At 41.0% G+C, this 19,106-nt stretch overlaps 1 protein-coding gene across 3 annotated transcripts in view; it reads left to right on the plus strand.

Moving 5' to 3' along the window:
• The window catches only part of nrp2 (neuropilin 2), a 351,320-nt gene that overhangs the window by 300,891 nt on the left and 31,323 nt on the right, over positions 1-19,106 (plus strand). The window contains exon 16 of one of the 3 annotated variants that reach the window (XM_008114946.3): positions 6,093-8,901. The exons of the other annotated variants lie outside the window; for them this stretch is intronic. Coding sequence (XP_008113153.2) covers positions 6,093-6,379 — 287 coding nt within the window. The 3' untranslated portion in view covers positions 6,380-8,901. Of the gene's footprint in view, positions 1-6,092; positions 8,902-19,106 lie in introns of those variants that run through there. 3 annotated transcript variants of the gene reach the window in all.

Genomic DNA, 19,106 nt, shown 5'->3' on the forward strand with positions numbered 1-19,106 from the left:
GAGATGGGCAGCTTTATTACTTCAATGTTGTTTTATGGCTTCTTCAGTAAACTTTTTGTCTCTGTGTTTGAAGTCAGGCACCATTCAGGCTAGAGAATTAAATAAACGTTGCTAAGGATACATTTTGGGGGGGGGGGGGGGATCTAGGAAGACAGTGAGAGTGGCTGGGGATGAGGCATATCTGAAATGATCTGAATCCATATTGCCCTGCTCCTTTTCCTACAGTTTTAAATACAAAGATAATGGCTATGAATATGCTCCTTTCCATTGTCTCAGGCTTCAGGTGTGCAGATGAGATGGTGGGTGGCCTTGAGATGCAAACCGTAACCCTTTCCTCACTCTCTCTCATGATCTGTCTCCTGTATTTATGGCTAAACAATGACTAGGATTTGAAGGAATGGCACCTCAATGTTTGGGGGAGCTCTGGACCAAGTAGCAAAGCTCATACGTATCCCGGTTCTTAATAATCAGGAACTCCCAAAGATGGAGCCTTTCAAACCAAAGTCACCTGAGAAAGCATCACTCACAAACCAATTCTAAGGACTTTCCATTGTCTATCATATGTGTAGGTGATTGTAATTTCATGCTTTTATTACTTTCAGTTCTATGTTTGGTTATTTTATGTGTGGCACTTCGGAGTGCTTGTAAGTTGTCCCGAGTCCCTTCAAGAAATGGTGGATTATTTGGCGGGGTACAAATAATAATAATAATAATCATCATCATCATCATCATCATCATCATCACTCAGTAGAGCCAACACACTTTGCAAGGCATGAAGTATGCAAAATTTCAATCTCTCTATGCATCTCAGAAGAGATAGGGCGTGAAATGGGTCAGCTGGCCAGAGAAGGGAATAAGGACTCTAAGGCCCCTTTTACACTGCCATATAAATTCCAAATTATCTGCTTTGAACTGGATTATATGGCAGTGTAGACTCTCATAATTCAGTTCAAAGCAGATCATGTGGATTACTATCTGCTTTGATAATCTGTACTATATGGCAGTGTAGAAGGGGCCTAAATTCCACTGGAGCAAGTTGCCAGGCCACAGCTGTGATCTGAACTGGACAGGTTGTTTTTAAGGATAGAAGCCTTTGGTTCTTCCCAGCTACACATTTCACCCAGGATGTCCCCCAGACATTGAGGAGGAGAAGGAAGGAGAAAATAAGTATTCTAGAGGGAAACAAAAGCTACTCCACCATGATCCCAGATTATTTGAAACACATCTTTTCAGACCTCTTTAGAGAAATGTCGAGGGTGAGAGGGGGGTGGAGGAAAGATGATGATAGTCAGGAACAGGACACCCTCCTCTCCCCAGCCTTCTTTGGTGCCTGGAAGGCATGGGAGGAGAAGACTCCTGCAAGCTGATAGCTGCTAAAGCAAAGCTTGCTGATAAAGGTTTCCTAGTTATGACTGGAACAGGCTCAGTGGAGGCTTTGCTGCACGTTCCCGCTCTAGTTCATTCCACTTTGTTGCTGAAGGGTTGTCTCTTGTGGAGGGCAAGAAGAAAGGTCATCTTTCCATTACCCTCTCCAATAAATGGCCTCTCAGTGGAAAGGGAGGTCACTTGCTGATGGCTGTGATGGTGGCTTGGAGCTCATGTGCGTGAGGAAGGATGGTACACATTGAAATTCCTCTTCCCTCTCTCTTACGAATGCCCACGTGGCTGCTTATTTTCTTTTCTTGGAGAAGCTTTTGGTCTGGATGTCATTCTAAACCTTTTTCTGGGCACTATCATTTCCGTCCATATTAAGCGCACTGAACTCCAAACTGACCTGTTGCACAGTTAGACTGCACTAAGAGGATTGAAAGCATCTTGCTGTAATCGTATAGCACATTCCTGTGCTAGATGTATTTTATGTTCACCAGACTTAGTGCCAAGTAAGTGGACATAGGATTACAGTTTTAGAAATAGTAGATTTATACAAACCTTTCCTTGTAGAGTTTATACTCATGGATTGTTGGGTTTATAGCTATGCATAACATCTCTCCCTGTTTTGTTTTCCCCTTGGATTATTCTGAGCATGTATGGAACACACACAGACTTAGTTGCCAAGCAGCAGTATTTACTGGCAATAGTAAATGAACACTAGCTTGCTGAAGCCAAGAAGCAGCCATTTAAGGGAACTATATATTTTGCATGTCTAGAAGCAGAGTAGATTGGTGGGGGCTGCGGTATGACCCACCCACTTGGAAAGAATGAGCCACTTGCAGAAACATGTCAAGGTCCTCTTAACCTCACATCACTTCACCTTGTCCTGAAACAGGTACTCTGGCATTGCGCTTATTCTGTTCCCTGTGACAACATGCTCTTAAACAGTTTGTCACCTATAAACATAACTTGTGAGCACATATGTAAAACATAAAAGTACGAAGAGCCCATAACATGCACTTTTCCAAATCAAGGAAGACCAAGTGGCACATTCATATATGGCTTGTTCATGTTTCTCTCCTGTTACCTGTCTGAATTTTACCATGACAGTGACACACAATGGCGGGGAGATGTTCCACTATCCCCAGCTTGCACCAGTTGCTTCAGGCATATGATTTCTTTTCTTTTCCCTACTCAGATATCAAATCTGAGTAGGGAAAAAAGAATGTGGAACAGCAAAGCACAGGGAAGTTTGGTGAGAGGTGGCAGATTTAGCTCAATTCAGTGATGTGATCATTTTGCTTAAATGACAAGTATAACTCAGGCCCCTTCTATACTGCCATATAATTCAGATTATCAAAGCAGATAATCCACTTTATCTGCTTTGATATGAGTCTACACTGCCATATAATCTAGTTAATCTGGATTTTATATGGCAGTGTCCAAGGGACCTCAGTTAATGAACTAGATGTGTTTCTGAGTCTTAGGTTTTTTTTTAACTGGGACCCAGAAACATATCTAGTTCATTAACTGAGATAGAAATGTATCAGAGATAGAAATTGCATAAATGGGATATGTTGCTGCACCAAAATAAATCAAAAGAGCACTTCAACTTATTTCACAATCATTTTATTCAAAACGAGCCATAACTTAACATCCAAGTGGCCAATGTTACAGATCTATGCTTTTTTAACATGCTGGAGGTAAATGATGAGGCTTCTCCCCCCCCCCCCCCTTTTTTTTTTTTTATCTTGCTGTTCACAAATGTTCAGTAAGGGATTCTGGAGGTAATCTACTGTTTACCTTATTTGCAAGTACTGTACACACTTCTACAGTATGGTCAACTAGAATAGAATCTTCTTCTTCACCCTGTCAAGCTTTATTATATATATTGTTTACTACAGACACTCCTGCTCCCAAAATCTGCTTCTTCATTCCTCTTTCAACATCCAGTTTTGAAAATGCTAAAAAAAGAAAAAAAATCCAGCTAGACAAAGGAGAAGGGAAAGGAAACTGGATATTGTAAAAAGGATCTTGAAAAGTTATTTTGTAATCGTTTACTGGATACTAGTCCTTTCCTCCATAATTCCTACCAGTGCAAGAAATTGGCCCTTCGCATGCATGGATCTTAGCGGGCAGTACCCATACAAAAGTGGAAAAGACATGAATGCAGGGATGTGGGGGCATTATAAGAGGGACTATAAGACCTGTTGCTCTCATTACAATGGTTTAGTAATGGTGAGGCTGTGGACCATATTTCAGTTCTTGAGGACCACTGGTGGCCCACAGACCACAGATTGGGAACCACTGCTGTATACAGATGGGAATATATTTGAAGTTTTAGGCTCCCATTTGTGTATTAATCTACTAAAGCTTTAGTTGATTAATTGCAATAAAGGTTTAGTCAATGATGGGATAGAAATGCATGTTAAAGGCATCCCTGTTTGGGGACTTCAGCTGTAGGACATGAAAGAGATTTTTTTACACCATTTAATATATTTAAGAAGGTCTTTCCTTTTGACAAATGCCGCTTTCAGTTATTAAGTTGTACGTTTTGTTTTATACATTCATTAGTATCTCAAAAAGACATTTAATCAAGATGCTGGTGATCTACACTTTGATTTAAGTCTAATCAATTAGTTAAATGCCAAGTGATTAATAATCAGAGTATAATCCTATACTTCTGTACTCAGAAATAATTCAAGATGACTTCACTGGGGCTTTCCTCCCAAATAAATGGGTAGATAATTGCAATGCATGTAAAATTCTTTAAATGTCTGACAGCCCAAGTGTGTATCTTCTAATACATGGGAATGGGATAACTTAAATCTTTCAGCAAAAATAAATCATGGGATTCCAAGACACTTGTTAACCCTGGATTTCTAGTTTGCAGTAATTGTTAGGCCTGACATTACCACCAATACACTGCAGATATCGTTAGATAGCAATCATAGATCTACATACGTGAGAGTAAGACCCATGAACAAATAATAATAATAATAATAATAATAATAATAATAATAATAATAATAATAACAACAACAATAATAATATAATACTTTATTTTTATACCCCGCCTCCATCTCCCCGAAGGGACTCGGGGCAGCTTACATGGAGCCAAGCCTGGATAAAACAAGAGAACATATAAAAACATCAGAATACAGACACAGCTATTAAAATCCAACACTCTAAACATAACAAAAAATAAAATAAAATAATAGTCATATTAGGTAAAGGTAAAGGTTTCCCCTGACATTAAGTCCAGTCATGTGTGACTCTGGGGGTTGGTGCTCATCTCAATTTTTAAGCCGAAGAGCCGGCGTTGTCCGTAGACATCTCCAAGGTCATGTGGCCAGCATGACTGCATGGAGCGCCGTTCCTGCCGGAGCGGTACCTATTGATCTACTCACATTTGCATGTTTTCGAACTGCTAGGGGCTAACAGCGGGCGCTCATTCCGCTCCTGGTATTTGAACCTGGGACCTTTTGGTCTGCAAGTTCAGCAGCTCAGTGCTTTAACACACTTCGCCACCGGGGCTCCTAATAATCATATTAAGAACATATTAAAACATGGATTTGGCACCCAAGTAAAAAGGATAAAAATGAACTGGGTAAAGTGCACTGAGTAAATATTATATCATGAGGTAGTTGAATAAATACAACCATCAATAAAAGAGAAACTTGGGAGGGGCGGATTCTGTGACTATAAACAGATAGGATAAGATAAGGAGGAGATTGCCGCAGATATAGGGTCTCTCATGGGGATGGTGAGTTCATTCTCCAAAGGCCTGTTGGAAGAGCCAAGTTTTTAGGCTCTTCCTAAATATTGCCAGGGTGGAGGCTTGTCTAATCTCCCTGGGGAGCGAGTTCCAGAGCCGGGGGGCCACCACAGAGAAGGCCCTCTCCCTCGTCCCCACCAGTCACGCTTGTGACGGGGGGTGAAAGTGAGAGGAGGGCCTCCCCCGACAAACCAAGAGAAAGTGCAGATTCATAGGGAGAAGGGCAGTCACAAATGTAGGCAGGTCCCGAACTGTTTAGGGCTTTGTAAGTGATCACCTGAACCTTGAATATACTGTAAGTGACTTTGATTTAGCTGTGATTTCAAAAAGGGTTACCAAATGGATACACAACTCCATTCAGAAGATTGGAGTAGGAATTGGGGAGACGGGGACAGATTTAAGGTCTCTAGGTCTCCATGCATGATGGCCTGTGGAAAATCAAAGTCTTGCCTGCAGATTCTTCTCTGCCTCCTTTTCCCACAGGAATGAAGCATGTTTTCCCTCTCAGTATCTTCCTTGTGATCCTGTCACAACCTCCTTCATATGTTGCAATTAAACTCTTGTCACTTGTTTGAAAATGTGATATGTTTTGTCATTGCTTGACAAACAAGTGTCACATTGCAACAAGACTCAGCTGATTGGGGGAGGGGGGAGCTGTTTCCACCAAGTAGAATGGCTATTAACAAAATTTACCCCCTCCCCAACTGCCTAATTAATGAAGTGCTTTAATTTGCCTGCTTGTCAAAAACCCAAATGCTGTTCCCACCAAGAGGGAAGGCTCGGTCATGCAGACTGTGTTTAAGCCGCTCAAAGCTCTGAAACGCATGTGCGTATGTGTGTGTATATCTATATCTCTTTTTGCGTATGCATGTGTGTGTGTGCGTGTGTTTTTTATTAGCCCGCATGCATCCCACCTAGCAACGTTCTTCTGTCTCTCCCCCAGGGGGCACCCTTCTGCCAGGGAGCGAGCCCACGGTGGACACGGTGTCAGTGCAGCCCATCCCAGCCTACTGGTATTACGTTATGGCCGCCGGAGGTGCTGTTCTGGTTCTGGTCTCCGTCGCGCTGGCCCTTGTGCTCCACTACCACCGGTTCCGCTATGCGGCCAAGAAGAGTGATCACTCCATCACCTACAAAACCTCCCACTATGCCAACGGGGCCCCTCTGGCTGTGGAGCCAACCTTAACAATAAAACTAGAGCAAGACCGCAGCTCCTCCTCGCATTGCTGAGAGTGGAACAGGAACACAAAACAGATAAACAATTTAAGACTTCAAATACGTTGCCTCAATTTTGCACTTTTCTCCTTACCCAGCATATATGTGAACTCAAGACATCTCCTTCCCCGACCCCTTTGTTCTTTGACAAACTCTTAACTATAATGCTGCATCTTGGACCGCAAGAAGAGACTCACCTCTCCCTGTCTCTGAAAGTGAATGCTCCTTTATTTTTTTCAAAGACTTCTTTTCCCCCTCTTTTTTGGTCCCCAAATAGACAACTTGCAAGAAAACTCAATAGTGAGTCAGGAGGGGTATGCAAGAGAAGGTGTGTGCGTGCTTGTATACCTGTATCTATATCTATATGTATGTAAGTATGCATGTGTGTGTGATATTGACTGGATGACTATTTGGAAGGGTCCTTTGGGACTTGCTTGTCCTGTGATGACTTTCACAGGGAGTGCTTTTTTTCTGCTCTGCCTCATGGAAGGCCCGGAATACCTTTTTAATGACAAATACACTGATTTGTTTACTTGGAGAAGTGAGCGATGATTTTTGTTGCCTTATCTAGCTCTGGCTGGGTTTATGTTGGATATCCTTAAGAATGTCAGCAGGTTCAGACTGGTGGAGTTTGAAAAAAGAAAAAGGACAGGCTGAGCCAAAAAAAAAAAAATGGCAAGCCAAAAAAGAAACGGAAAAGGGGGGAGGAGGAAAAGCCACAGTGGATGATGGGAAGAAAGAGAAAGGCTTGGAGATGGTTCAATCTAAGATTTTACAATATGTTTTTCCCAGACATCACAAAAACATAGCCATCGTTTGGGTAATTAATCCCTCAACAAAACAAAATCTTTTTCAAGTTGCCTTAAGAAAGAGAAGCTCATTCTGCATGTTCAGTTTATCTGTTAAACCCAGCCTTAGAATAATGCATAGATATCAATATAGTTGAAGGTTTTGGAAAATGCTGTGGCTCCCTACATATGAGGTTCATGTATTGCGATAAACTTCACTCTTAGCAATACTTTTCTTTCTTTCTTTTTTGTGAGAGTAAGGAAATTTCTTCCTTGTATTTTTACTAGTAATTTACAAAAGATAAAGAACATTTTCCCCCCTGAGTTTATCTCTCCAAGTTCCCGTAGATGGCTGGCTGACACAGTTAAACATTTGTTGGCCATGTTGCTTCTTAAGGTGTTGGTAATGACATCTGTCAACCAAAGCCCCAAGAATAGGGCCTGCTAAAATCCAGATATCTCTGCATCTTTTAACGAAGGAGGCATAATGGAGTCCGTGATAAGCCTCGTATCTATTGATTTGCTCTGAAGTAATGCAATGGAAATGCCTTATATAGATTAACAAGTGATAACACACAAAGGTGGTTGGATTCGTTCAATCTGATTTATTTTCAGGCAAAATACATCTCCACTGAACACAATTTCCCAGCGTTGTTTGGGTTTTAATAAAAATCCAGTCATGACTAGTTATACCCTTCTGAAAATATCGATTCACCTTTTCTTCCTTGTGATAAGAGAATTTCAGAACAGTAGCATTGTCGCATGAGGGTGAATGCCATTGGGAGGGGGCTTCTCGTTTACCAATTCAAGTGAACTTGTGCAAAAACATTGGTGGCCCTTTCAGCAAATCCAGTTGATTTAATTATGTGGAGAAATTCCCAGTGGATTGAATCCCACAGGGTTGTCTTAGATCATGAAAGACATAAGAGATTCTTTGCCAGTTCTCAAGAGGAACGTGTTAATGTGGGATGTGTGTCGCATCCTTCCACCCTGTGTTATTCAGGTAGCATGCTCTAGTGCATGTCGCAAAGTAACTCTGCCAAGATGCTTGCTTAGTTGGGTTAATGACACACAGCGCTGTCTAGTAGAGAAGCTGTTCTTTAATTAAAGTGCAGAGTTTATATGCAAACAAAAACAAACCATGATATTGTGTGCGGATTAAACTGCACCTAAAAAGGAGTATGTGAGAGCAGAGCAGTCACATGTCTCCTGCCATAAAATGGGGAGAGGGTAGGCTACAAGGGCCTCTGAGTTACATGAAGAAGTGATCAGGATGTTCCCTTTAAGATGTGTTTTAGTTGGCTTTGTGGGTCCTAGGAAAATGTATCCCAGTGTGGAAACAATCCATTAACAAGTACGTTGATGTCTGCACCACTGGTACTTGTGATAGGAAATCCCTAACGTGAAATAAAAGAATGGTGCGTTGAAACTGTCCCCTCCTACTGGTTCTCCTGATCCTGCCCCCTAACAGCAGTTAAGTGTAAATATATCCAGCAGTCTTTCAGATATCATCCTGGGTCAGAGATCCTCAACGGGGGTGTCTTTACCCTGGTTTTTTATTAAGTATTTTTTTGCCAAAGACTGCCCTGCCCATTCTCAATTTTTACTGCCACCTTTCCACCCTCCCCTTAGAGCTGTGACATCGTCAGCATCACCCAGTTGCCTGTGTGTGGAAATATCTTGTGGATTTTGAAATTCTTGACAATGTATTGTGTGGAATGTAATAAAATGATGATATTTTTATACATAGATCTGTTTTTCTTCTTCTCCCTGTTGGACTGCAACTGCCTTACATCATAAAAAAAAATAACGTACAGTGTTTCCTCACTACTTCACGGTTCACTTTTCGCACCCTTGCTGTTTCGCGGGTTTTCAATAAACACTAAAATAATAGTATAAATCATAAAATAACATTATAAATCCCTCTTTCTACTTCCTTCCTAAGGAGAAGACTAAGGAAGGGAGAGAAAAGGAGGCTAAAGCAGGTTTGTTTTCGCCTCACAAGGCAACGGCAACAGCAGAAGTGCTCATGCGCATGCTTGAGAGGCGAGGAGGCGACAGAGACGCTACTTGCAAACAGCACACATATAGTGTCACTACTTTGTGGATTTTCACTTTTTGCAGGTGGTCCTGGAACGTAACCCACACGATAAGTGAGGGAACACTGTATTCCCAAATATGAGTGTGGTTCTTCCCCCTCCCCTTAACAGTAGGCTCACATCAGGGTTAGATGGCCAGGAAAGGAGGTATTGAGCTGGGCATGAAGCAAGGAGGCTGGCTGGCAGAAACTGTTCTGCCTATGGCCTGAACAAGTGGCAACATAAAACATTCAAGGGAAGAGGCCAGATAAGATAGGTAAAAATCAGAGGAATGTGTGCATGTGGATTTTGATCTTCAAGGTAAGGAAGTAAGAGAGGCTTATTAGGCCTCTGGCTTACCTGAAAGACTTGAAATTAAACACTTTGATCACATCCACTTTGGAGATTTGAAACTTAAATCTTAATATGCCAAAGCCAATCATTTGAAGTAAGAGAGCGGAGGTGGGTTGGATTTTATCACCATATGCATAAGACCTCACACATTAAAAAAACCCAGGATTAATTTTATGCCAAGGGAAAAATGCCTAACACCTCCTAAATCCATGCTCATCACCATAGAATAGAGTCCCCTCACCCACCCACCCCAGCTATATTTTGAAAGACTGGAAACTTTGGAAATACCATTGAATGCTAAACATGCACGGAGTATTTTGAAATCCATTCAGTTTACGAATACAGAAAGTGACTCAAGTAGGTTAAAGGAATGGATGACCTATATTAATTGTTCTTAAAAGTACAGCTCATGTATGAATACTGAAAGCTGCTTTCCAAGCTTCATATCAGAGGAATTGCATCCTTTAGTGGCCAATCTAGGAGCAATATTGGCTTGTATTGCCGAAGGCTTTCATGGCTAGAATCACTAGGTTGCTGTGAGTTTTTGGGCTGTATGGCCATGTTCCAGCAGTATTCTTTCCTAAAGTTTTGCCTGCATCTGTGGCTGGCAACTTCAGAGGTTCTAAAAATGCCAGCCACAGATGCAGGTGAAACATTAGGAGACAATGCTGCTGGAACATGGCCATAAAGCCTGGAAAACTCACAGCAACCCAATATTGGCTTGGGTTACCCCACTCTAACCTTGAATGACCCTCAGCATTTAGAAGCCGGTGGCAGTATGCCAGGAGCACACCATTACTGGAAGTGCCTTGATAGCCCAGCAATGTCTCTGACTGGCATTTCCAGGATTTCCAGCAGGAATCTTTCCCAACAGCCTTGCACCTCAAAATGCCATGTATAGGACCTGAGACTTGCTGGATGCAGAGCACATTCCTTTTCTTCTGGCAACTAAATGGCAGAGTCTTGTGTGAGTTTGTAGTTTCTACCTGAGACATCAGAAGATGTTGAAGCCCCTCTCTGATGTTTGTTGTGAGGATAACATGTTTCTCATCTCATGGGGAAAAAACTTTCTTCCCTGCTTTCTCCTTCTCTTCATATGTCTTTGTTTATTATCTCTCAATTACTGGCACTTAAATCACTCTTTTACTTTGCTGCTGGGCACTTGTTCCTTATCTATAACAGCCAATTTAAACTTCTCACACAACAGCAAGCAAGAATTCTTGAGTAGCCAACACGATTGTGGGGTGTTACTGAATTATATGTTACTGAATTTTTATTGCAGGAAGGGATGCCTTTTGGATTTTAAACTTTTTGCACTCAAAGCCTCAGGTCTACCTCTGAGCTAAAAGTTTCCTTAGTGCAGTGGCAGTACTTTGTTTCCTGGACAACATATTCAGTTGCTTGTTCCTCAAAAATTTCATAAGTTCCTTAAAGGGCTCAGAGCATTAGTAATTTGTTAATCTGACTGCTACATTTTTATTTTGAAAGAGGATCTAGAACAGTGGTTCTCAATTTGTGGGTCCCCAGATGTTTTGGCCTTCAGCTCCCAAACATCCTAACAGCTGGTAAACTGGCTGGGATTTCTGGGAGTTGCAGGCCAAAACACCTGGAGATCCACAGGTTGAGAACCACTCCACTAGAAGAATGTGAAAAGTTGATGTGGTTGAACACCATTTCCTCATAGCGGCCCAATTTATTGTCTTTTTTATTAAATTGGTTGTTGTTTTACTTCCTTTCCCAACTTGACATTTTCCAGATGCCTTGGACTACAAAACCAACCATTCAGTTGTTGGACAGAGGTGATGGGATTTGTAATTGCAAAAATCTGGAACCTGCCAAATTGGGAAAGGTGGTACAGTAGAGTCTCACTTATCCAACATAAATGGGCCAGAAGAACGTTGGATAAGCAAAAATGTTGGATAATAAGGAGGGATTAAGGAAAAGCCTATTAAACGTCAAATTACGTTATGATTTTGCAAATTAAGCTCCAAAACATCATGTTTTACAACAAATCGACAGAAAAAGCAGTTCAATACATGGTAATACTATGTAGTAATTACTGAATTTACAAATTTAGCACCAAAACATCGCAATGTATTGAAAACATTGACTACAAAAACATTGGCTACTAACAAATTGATTCCAAATAAAGATAGAATTGCACAAAAAGAACTTACAGTAACGACACTGTCAGAAATTAAATACGTAAAAAGTTCAGTCCTTACTGCCTAGAGAAACAGCTGTGGATCCGAGCGGGAGGCAGATTGCATTGGATAGTCTAGAACGTTGGATAAGTGAATGTTGGATAAGTGAGACTCTACTGTATTTACTAGCTATCGATTATATTTTATCACCCATTGGTGTGTCTCATCTTTCCTTCCTCAACTACTAAATATATCTGTACTGTTTCCCTCACCTGTAAAACAATATGGATTATTTCTCTGGATCATAGAGGTTTAATAAGGAGATAAGAGCCATATTCAATAATTAGTTCCAAATAGAACATTGAACACTGAAATGTGCTACTTTGATTTAATACAGAGATGCGAGTCATCTAGCCCTCCCAATTCTTAATAAGAAAAGATAAAGGTTTTCCCCTGACATTAAGTCTAGTCGTGTCCGATTTTGGGCGTTGATGCTCATCTCCATTTCTAAGCCGAAGAGTCGGCGTTGTCCATAGATACCTCCAAGGTCATGTGGCCGGCATGACTGCATGGAGCGCCATTACCTTCCCATAGAAGCGGTACCTATTGATCTACTCACATTTACATGTTTTTGAACTGCTGGGTTGGCAGAAGCTGGGGCTAACAGCGGGAGCTCACCCCACTCCCTGGATTCGAACTGCTGACCTTTCGGTCAGCAAGTTCAACAGCTCAGTGGTTTAACCCACTGTGACACCAGGAGCTCAGTGTCTAGTTCTTAATAATGGTTTAGTAAATACTTTTGTGAAGAAATTCTCTTCAATTACTCTAGGAAAATAGTTGTGTAGAGCAATACTAATTTTGCCAGGTCTTTTATATGTCTTGGCTGTAGGCAAATGTCATTCAACTTGCTTATATTACAGTTAGGAAACATCAACTGCAGAACTAATCCTACTGCCACAAGAAAAATATCAGCCATAAATAAAATGGATCTCTGGTCCAGCGAGCAAGCAACCTTGAATTGAAGTACAACCCTGCCCCACTTTCTTATAGATTTCTTATCTTCCCCTCCCCAATGTTTCCAGATCTGTCTCCATACGCTGTCAAACCTCCTGTTGTTTACCTTCCACAGGTGAAGCCTGTCTTCTCAACCCTTCTGCCTTTTTCACACCTTTGCTCCGCCTCAGTTGTAAGAAAATACACCCTTCAACATTTCACAGCTAAAAATTAGGATCACTAGAAAACCAGGACCACAGTGTGGTCAAGATGACAGAAGGACACACACAACTTAGGAGAGTTTGGCAGCTATTTGCTGAAATAACAGAGTACAAACTACAGTAAGACTTCCATATCTATTGGGGATATGTTTGTGGACTTCATGGGAATTGTGCAGATAATAGTGAAACCAATTGAAAAAAAAGGATACCTTGTCCAAGAATACCATAAACTCAGCTATTCAACATAGAAAATGCATAGAAACATTTCTTTTTGGATATACATAAATAAATCTGTAGAAACCAGTCCCACAGATATAGGGTTGTACTATACTTTTACATTCAGAATTCTGTTTGCAATAATGGACAGAGCCAGGGTGTATGTTGGATTTTTTTTTTTAAGTAGTCAAAAATGGCGGAGTGACAGAGGAGTAATTGAGATAGTACCTGCCAAAATGAGGCAGTCAGGGTGTATGGTCTATCAATCTCTCCCAGCAAACTGCCTTATGGTCAACAGATTCCTTCTTTCTTCCTCTCTGCTTACAACAGCCCAGAGCAAATGGAGCAAAAATCTTTGCTCCAGTTATCTGCTAAAGTTGCTTGCAACGTTTCTGATGTACATAGTTGGATACCGACTGTAGTGACATTTAAGCCTCATCAGACTAAAAGTTAACTATGCAAGTGACTTAATAACAATACTGTAGTTTGTTCCAAGCTAGAGGAGAGAAGGGATGGGTGGGTTTATTTTATTTTATTTTTTGCAAACCACAATTGGCGACGCTGTTGTTTCTTTGGCAAAACAGGGAATATTTATTCATTGTTCCTAAATTTGGAGGCCCTTTGGGAACACTTTTGGCAATATTTATATTTGTAAAAATAACATTTTTTGCAAGATGAAAATGACAGGAAACACTGAGCTGCTTTGTAAAAAGAAGTTGATAAAAATAACTTTGAAAAACAACATTCCAAATTCTGATAATGAGCTAAATGACATGAGGGAGAAGCAGACTTGTGGCAGATTTATGTCTCTTGTAACAGAATTCTGAGTGTTAAATACATAGGGCCTGAAGGTCAGCAGATCTCTTTGCCAGGTAAGCGGCCTCATCCAAACTAAGCAAAGATCAGGTCCTCAGAATAGTGGCCAGGAGGCAAAGGTTGTCCAGAAGTAGGAGCGACTATGAGACGAATCTTTGTATTAAGACTCAAAATAGCTCAGGCAGAAGACCCAAATGGAGGGCCAGTGGGTCAAGTGGAGTTCTGCAATGTTCCCTTGGTCAGTCCCACATGAGCCTTTAATGGTGGCTCCTCTGAACAACACAATTTACCTAGTAGATCTTTAAAACAATGGTCTACTTCAGTGACGGTTGACAGTTTGCGACCCCATAAGCCTTACAGACCAACTATATAAGGTTTTAATCATATGATGTTTCTGACTTTTAACAAGTCACAGGAGCAACATCTATATATATAAAAGAGTGATGGCATCACGGCAATTCACAAAACAACAAAAGTACAGGCCCCCCAACCTCAAAATTTGACAACACAACCCATCATCCATGCCTCAAGGTTGATACAACAAAAAGAAAAGAAAAATAAAGTCCTAATTAGAGGGAGAGCAATAATTTTTTTTATCCAATTGCTGCCAGTTTAGAGGGCTAATCTCTGCCCACTTGGTTGCCTAGCAACCAAGGGACAGCCAGGTTTCAGTTAGGGGACAGGCAAATTTAGGCCTCACTGCGGCTTCTTCCACAGATTATCTAATTTGCACTGGATTATATGGCAGTGTAGACTCAAGGCCCTTCAACACAGCTATATTACCCATTTATAATCTTATATTATCTGCTTTGCACTGGATTATCTTGACTCCACACTACCATATAATCCACTTCAGTGTGCATTTTATACAGCTGTGAAGAAGGAGCCTCATATAATCCAGTTCTAAACAGATAATATAAGATTAGAAATATACAGTAGAGTCTCACTTATCCAACGTAAACAGGCCGGCAGGATAAGTGAATATGTTGGATAATAAGAAGGGATTCAGGAAAAGCCAATTAAACATCAAATTAGGTAATCGTTATACAAATTAAGCACCAAAACATCATATTATACAACAAATTTGACAGAAAAAGTAGTTCCATGCGCAGTAATGCTATGTAGTATTTACAGTAGAGTCTCACTTATCCAACACTCGCTTATCCAACGTTCTGGATTATCCAACGCATTTTTGTAGTCAATGCTTTCAATATATCGTGATATTTTGGTGCTAAATTCATAAATACAGTAATTACTATATAGCACTACTGTGTACTGAATTACTTTTTCTGACAAATTTGTTGTCTAACATGATGTTTTGGTGCTTAATTTGTAAAATCATAACTTAATTTGATGTTTAATAGGGTTATCCTTAATTCCTCATTATCCAACATATTCGCTTATCCAACGTTCTGCCGGCCCGTTTATGTTGGATAAGTGAGACTCTACTGTACTGTATTTACAAATTTACCACTAAAATATCACAATGAATTTAAAACACTGACTACTAAAACATTGATTATGAAAAGGCAGACTGCGTTGGATAATCCAGAACATTGTATAAGCGAATGTTGGATATGTGGGATTCTTCTTTAATATGAAATAATTACTGGGATAGAATAATGCAGAACAATATAATCTCTAAAACCAGGACAGTAAATAAACAGGGGAATCCCACACAGGAAACAATCAGGGCCAGCTAACACCTCCCAACAAAGTATTCCCATCATCAAAATCAGGCAAATCCTCTGTTTTCTCAGGGCCACAGACAGTAGAAGCACATAAAATATCGCAAACAACACCACTCTGAAAACAAGGGAATTCCAGACAGGAAACAATCAGGGCCAGCTAACACCTCCCAACAAAAAAATTACTCAGGGAGGAAACAGCCAGGCTTTAAAGCTGCAAGGCCATTACATCCTAATCATTTTTCCTAATTGCAGCATTCATACTTGCCTCCAACAAACAAAAAAAAACCAATCAGAAATATTGTATATTCACAACCTTTAGGAAATAATATCCCCTGATGGCGCAGCATGTTAAAGCGCTGAGCTGCTGAACTTCTGGAACAAAGGCCACAGGTTTGAATTGGGGGAGCGGAGAGAGCCCCCACTGTTAGCCCCAGCTTCTGCCAACCCAGAAGTTCGAAAACATGCAAATGTGAGTGCATCAATAGGTACTGCTCCGGCGGGAAGGTAACACCGCTCCATGTAGTCATCCCACATGACCTTGGAGGAGTCTACGGACAACGCCGGCTCTTCGGCTTAGAAATGGAGATGAGCACCAACCCCCAGAGTCAGACATGACTGGACTTAATGTCTGGGGAAAACCTTTACCCTTGACCTTAACTACCACCAATTCCTCAATACTTTATTTCCCAGACCACCAGACTTCGTCACAGCAACGCGTGGCCGGGCACAGCTAGTTATCATATAAGCAGAGAGCAAACACACACGGATCAACTTCTAGGATAAGGGTTCCTGATTTTAATGCATATGCTATTTATGGGAGCTGATTTGTACTGCAATATCACTTATCTCTTTAGAAAATAAACCACGCTATATACCACTCTAGACATCTATGTGCCTAGAATCATAGAGTTGGAAGAGACTTTGTGGGCCATCCAGTCCAACCCCCTGCCAAGAAGCAGGAAAATCACATTCAAAGTATTTAGTGCCTAGAATAGGACACTTAGTAGGAGAAAAGCTAAGCTGACAGGGCCTTGAATCCCAGTTAATACATTTGAGGCCAGGATAGTTACTTTTCAACCCTGGGTCCTAATTTTCAGTCTTGTGTCATTGAAATGACATGAGATATGAGAAAGAGCTGCTCTCATCATATGCAGAGTGCTCTTCCTTTACCAATGAATAATCATTTCCAGCATATTTAAGACACTGAAGGGCTTCCTAAATAGGAATCATCTATATTTTTGGAGTTTTGAGGGCTGATCTCAGGATCAACTCCTATTGTACGCAGGATTCAGTCCTAACACACACACACACAGCATACAGTTGCTGCCATCCCTCCCCTGTTTTTTTCCTTCCTGTCATTGCTTGTTAGGAACTAATCGTCTTGATCAGCTAAGCCAACTCATATGATTCATTTGGGATTTTGCTAAAGTGTTCAGTTGCTGAGTGTGATTATACCAGATTCCTCAGGAGGACATACCCAGGAGATGAGACACATCATTTCAAAACATCCCACAGGATTCAAGATAGCTCAGCTATTGCAAAACAGCGCAAGAAACTGCCATTCAAAGAGCACATTTGGAATACCTTTGCTAATTAGGATGGGGATCTGGCCAGCTTGCCCATCAGAGGTTGGCTGAGGGAGGGGGGAGCTAGCAAAGACACAAAATTTAAAACGTGGTTGCTTCATATTGGCCCATATACATTTGCATGGAGAAATGGGCCCACATCATCTATCACTTGATTCAGGAAGACCCGTTCACCTTAGCCTGCATGGTACTGTAATGCAATAATGGGACAGTGCTCAGCCATGGGGGAGAAAGTGCCTTCAGGGCACATTAAAGGTTAAGGTTTCCCCTGATGTTAAGTCTAGTTGTGTCTGACTCTGGGGGTTGGTGCTCAACTCCATTTCTAAGCCAAAGAGCCAGCGTTGTTAGTAGACACCTCCAAGGTCATGTGGCTGGCATGACTGAATGGAATGCTGTTACCTTACCACTAGAGCAGTACCTATTGATCTACCCACATGTGCATGTTTTAAAACTGCTAAGTTGGCAGAAGCTGGGGCTCAGAGCAGGAGCTCACCCCGCTCCCTGGATTCAAACTGCCAAGCATTCGGTCAGCAAGTTCAGCAGCTCAGTGGTTTAACCCACTGCAGCACCGGCTGCTCCCAGGGTACATTAGCCAATGGAATTGTGCCTTGAGTAAAATTTGAAGGAAAGAATCAGAGAAAAACTCACAGGAGCTTGCACATGTCTACTTAACATGTGATGTCTCCGTCCTTTGGGAAAGGGGCCTCGATTAGGTCGCCTAATCCAGCAATTTGATTCCATGCTCAGTAAAATATAGCACAGGCTTTATTTTGTTTCGTTTCATTTGTGTTCCATCTTTCTCCCAGCATGAGACCCTTGATGCAGTTTCTCAAATTGTAGGACTTTCGACTCTTATTGTGATTTTTCTTCCTGGGCCTTGTGTCCCATCCCTCTTGGTTTAGCATTACACCAGCTCCAAAAAGCTGCAACTGTGAGATATCATTCCATTGACAAATGAACAACACTATATAATGTATTTTTTGTTCCTGGGTTATAAATGTCATTTCCTAATTGGTTTTATCATAAAAACATGGGGAAAGTTTATTAAACTGCAAAAACTTTGTTTTTGCGGGGCATCCTACAGCACATTTTGCTATACATATTCAATGACTATATCTCATAGAGTCTCAACCAATTCAACATAGTTTGTGGCAGCCACCAAAATGAAGTATCAGAGTAAGTATTGCACAATGAAACAGGAAATAACACTTTCAAACCAGGAACAGAATTTTTTTTGAATGTTGTTACACAATGTAATTGTTTAGAACAGAGGTGGGGTTTATGTATTAGTCCTTCAGCTACTGATGGGCTGCAGCTCCCATCATCCTACACCTGGATCCCATCAGCTTGCAGAGATCCACACCATTTATACCCCCAGTTTTATGAAAGTCATCTTGAATACATTGCCTGAATTAACTGAAGGCACATAACAAAGCGTCAGCATATAATAGCCTTTTGTAAAGGTTAATGTCTTCTTAAAAATCCACATTTTCCCTCTCCATGCTCAGTGAACTGTATCAGTTCATCAGAGCAATTAGCTTTCAGATTTAGTTTTGTCTTAATCTGGATCAAGCAGTAATGGGGAACAAAAATGGTCGTGTTTCTTGGTAGAGATCAATTTTCATAATTCTCCTGTCTTCAGGCACATTAGACAGATTCACCAAAAGAGCTTGATTGATTACTCTGGAGATAGAGACAGCCTGGAGGAACAAATGCAAGTCATTAAAGGAATTCTGGCAGCGAGGTGTTAGAAGTCAAAATGGCAAGGGGGGTGTTTGGGTCAAACTTCAAGCGGCTATAATTTTTAAATTGCAAAGCTCAGGGATGCAAAACACTTTCCATATGAGGATTGGAG

The sequence above is a fragment of the Anolis carolinensis genome, chromosome 1, assembly GCF_035594765.1.
Source record: "Anolis carolinensis isolate JA03-04 chromosome 1, rAnoCar3.1.pri, whole genome shotgun sequence".
Taxonomy (NCBI): domain Eukaryota; kingdom Metazoa; phylum Chordata; class Lepidosauria; order Squamata; family Dactyloidae; genus Anolis; species Anolis carolinensis.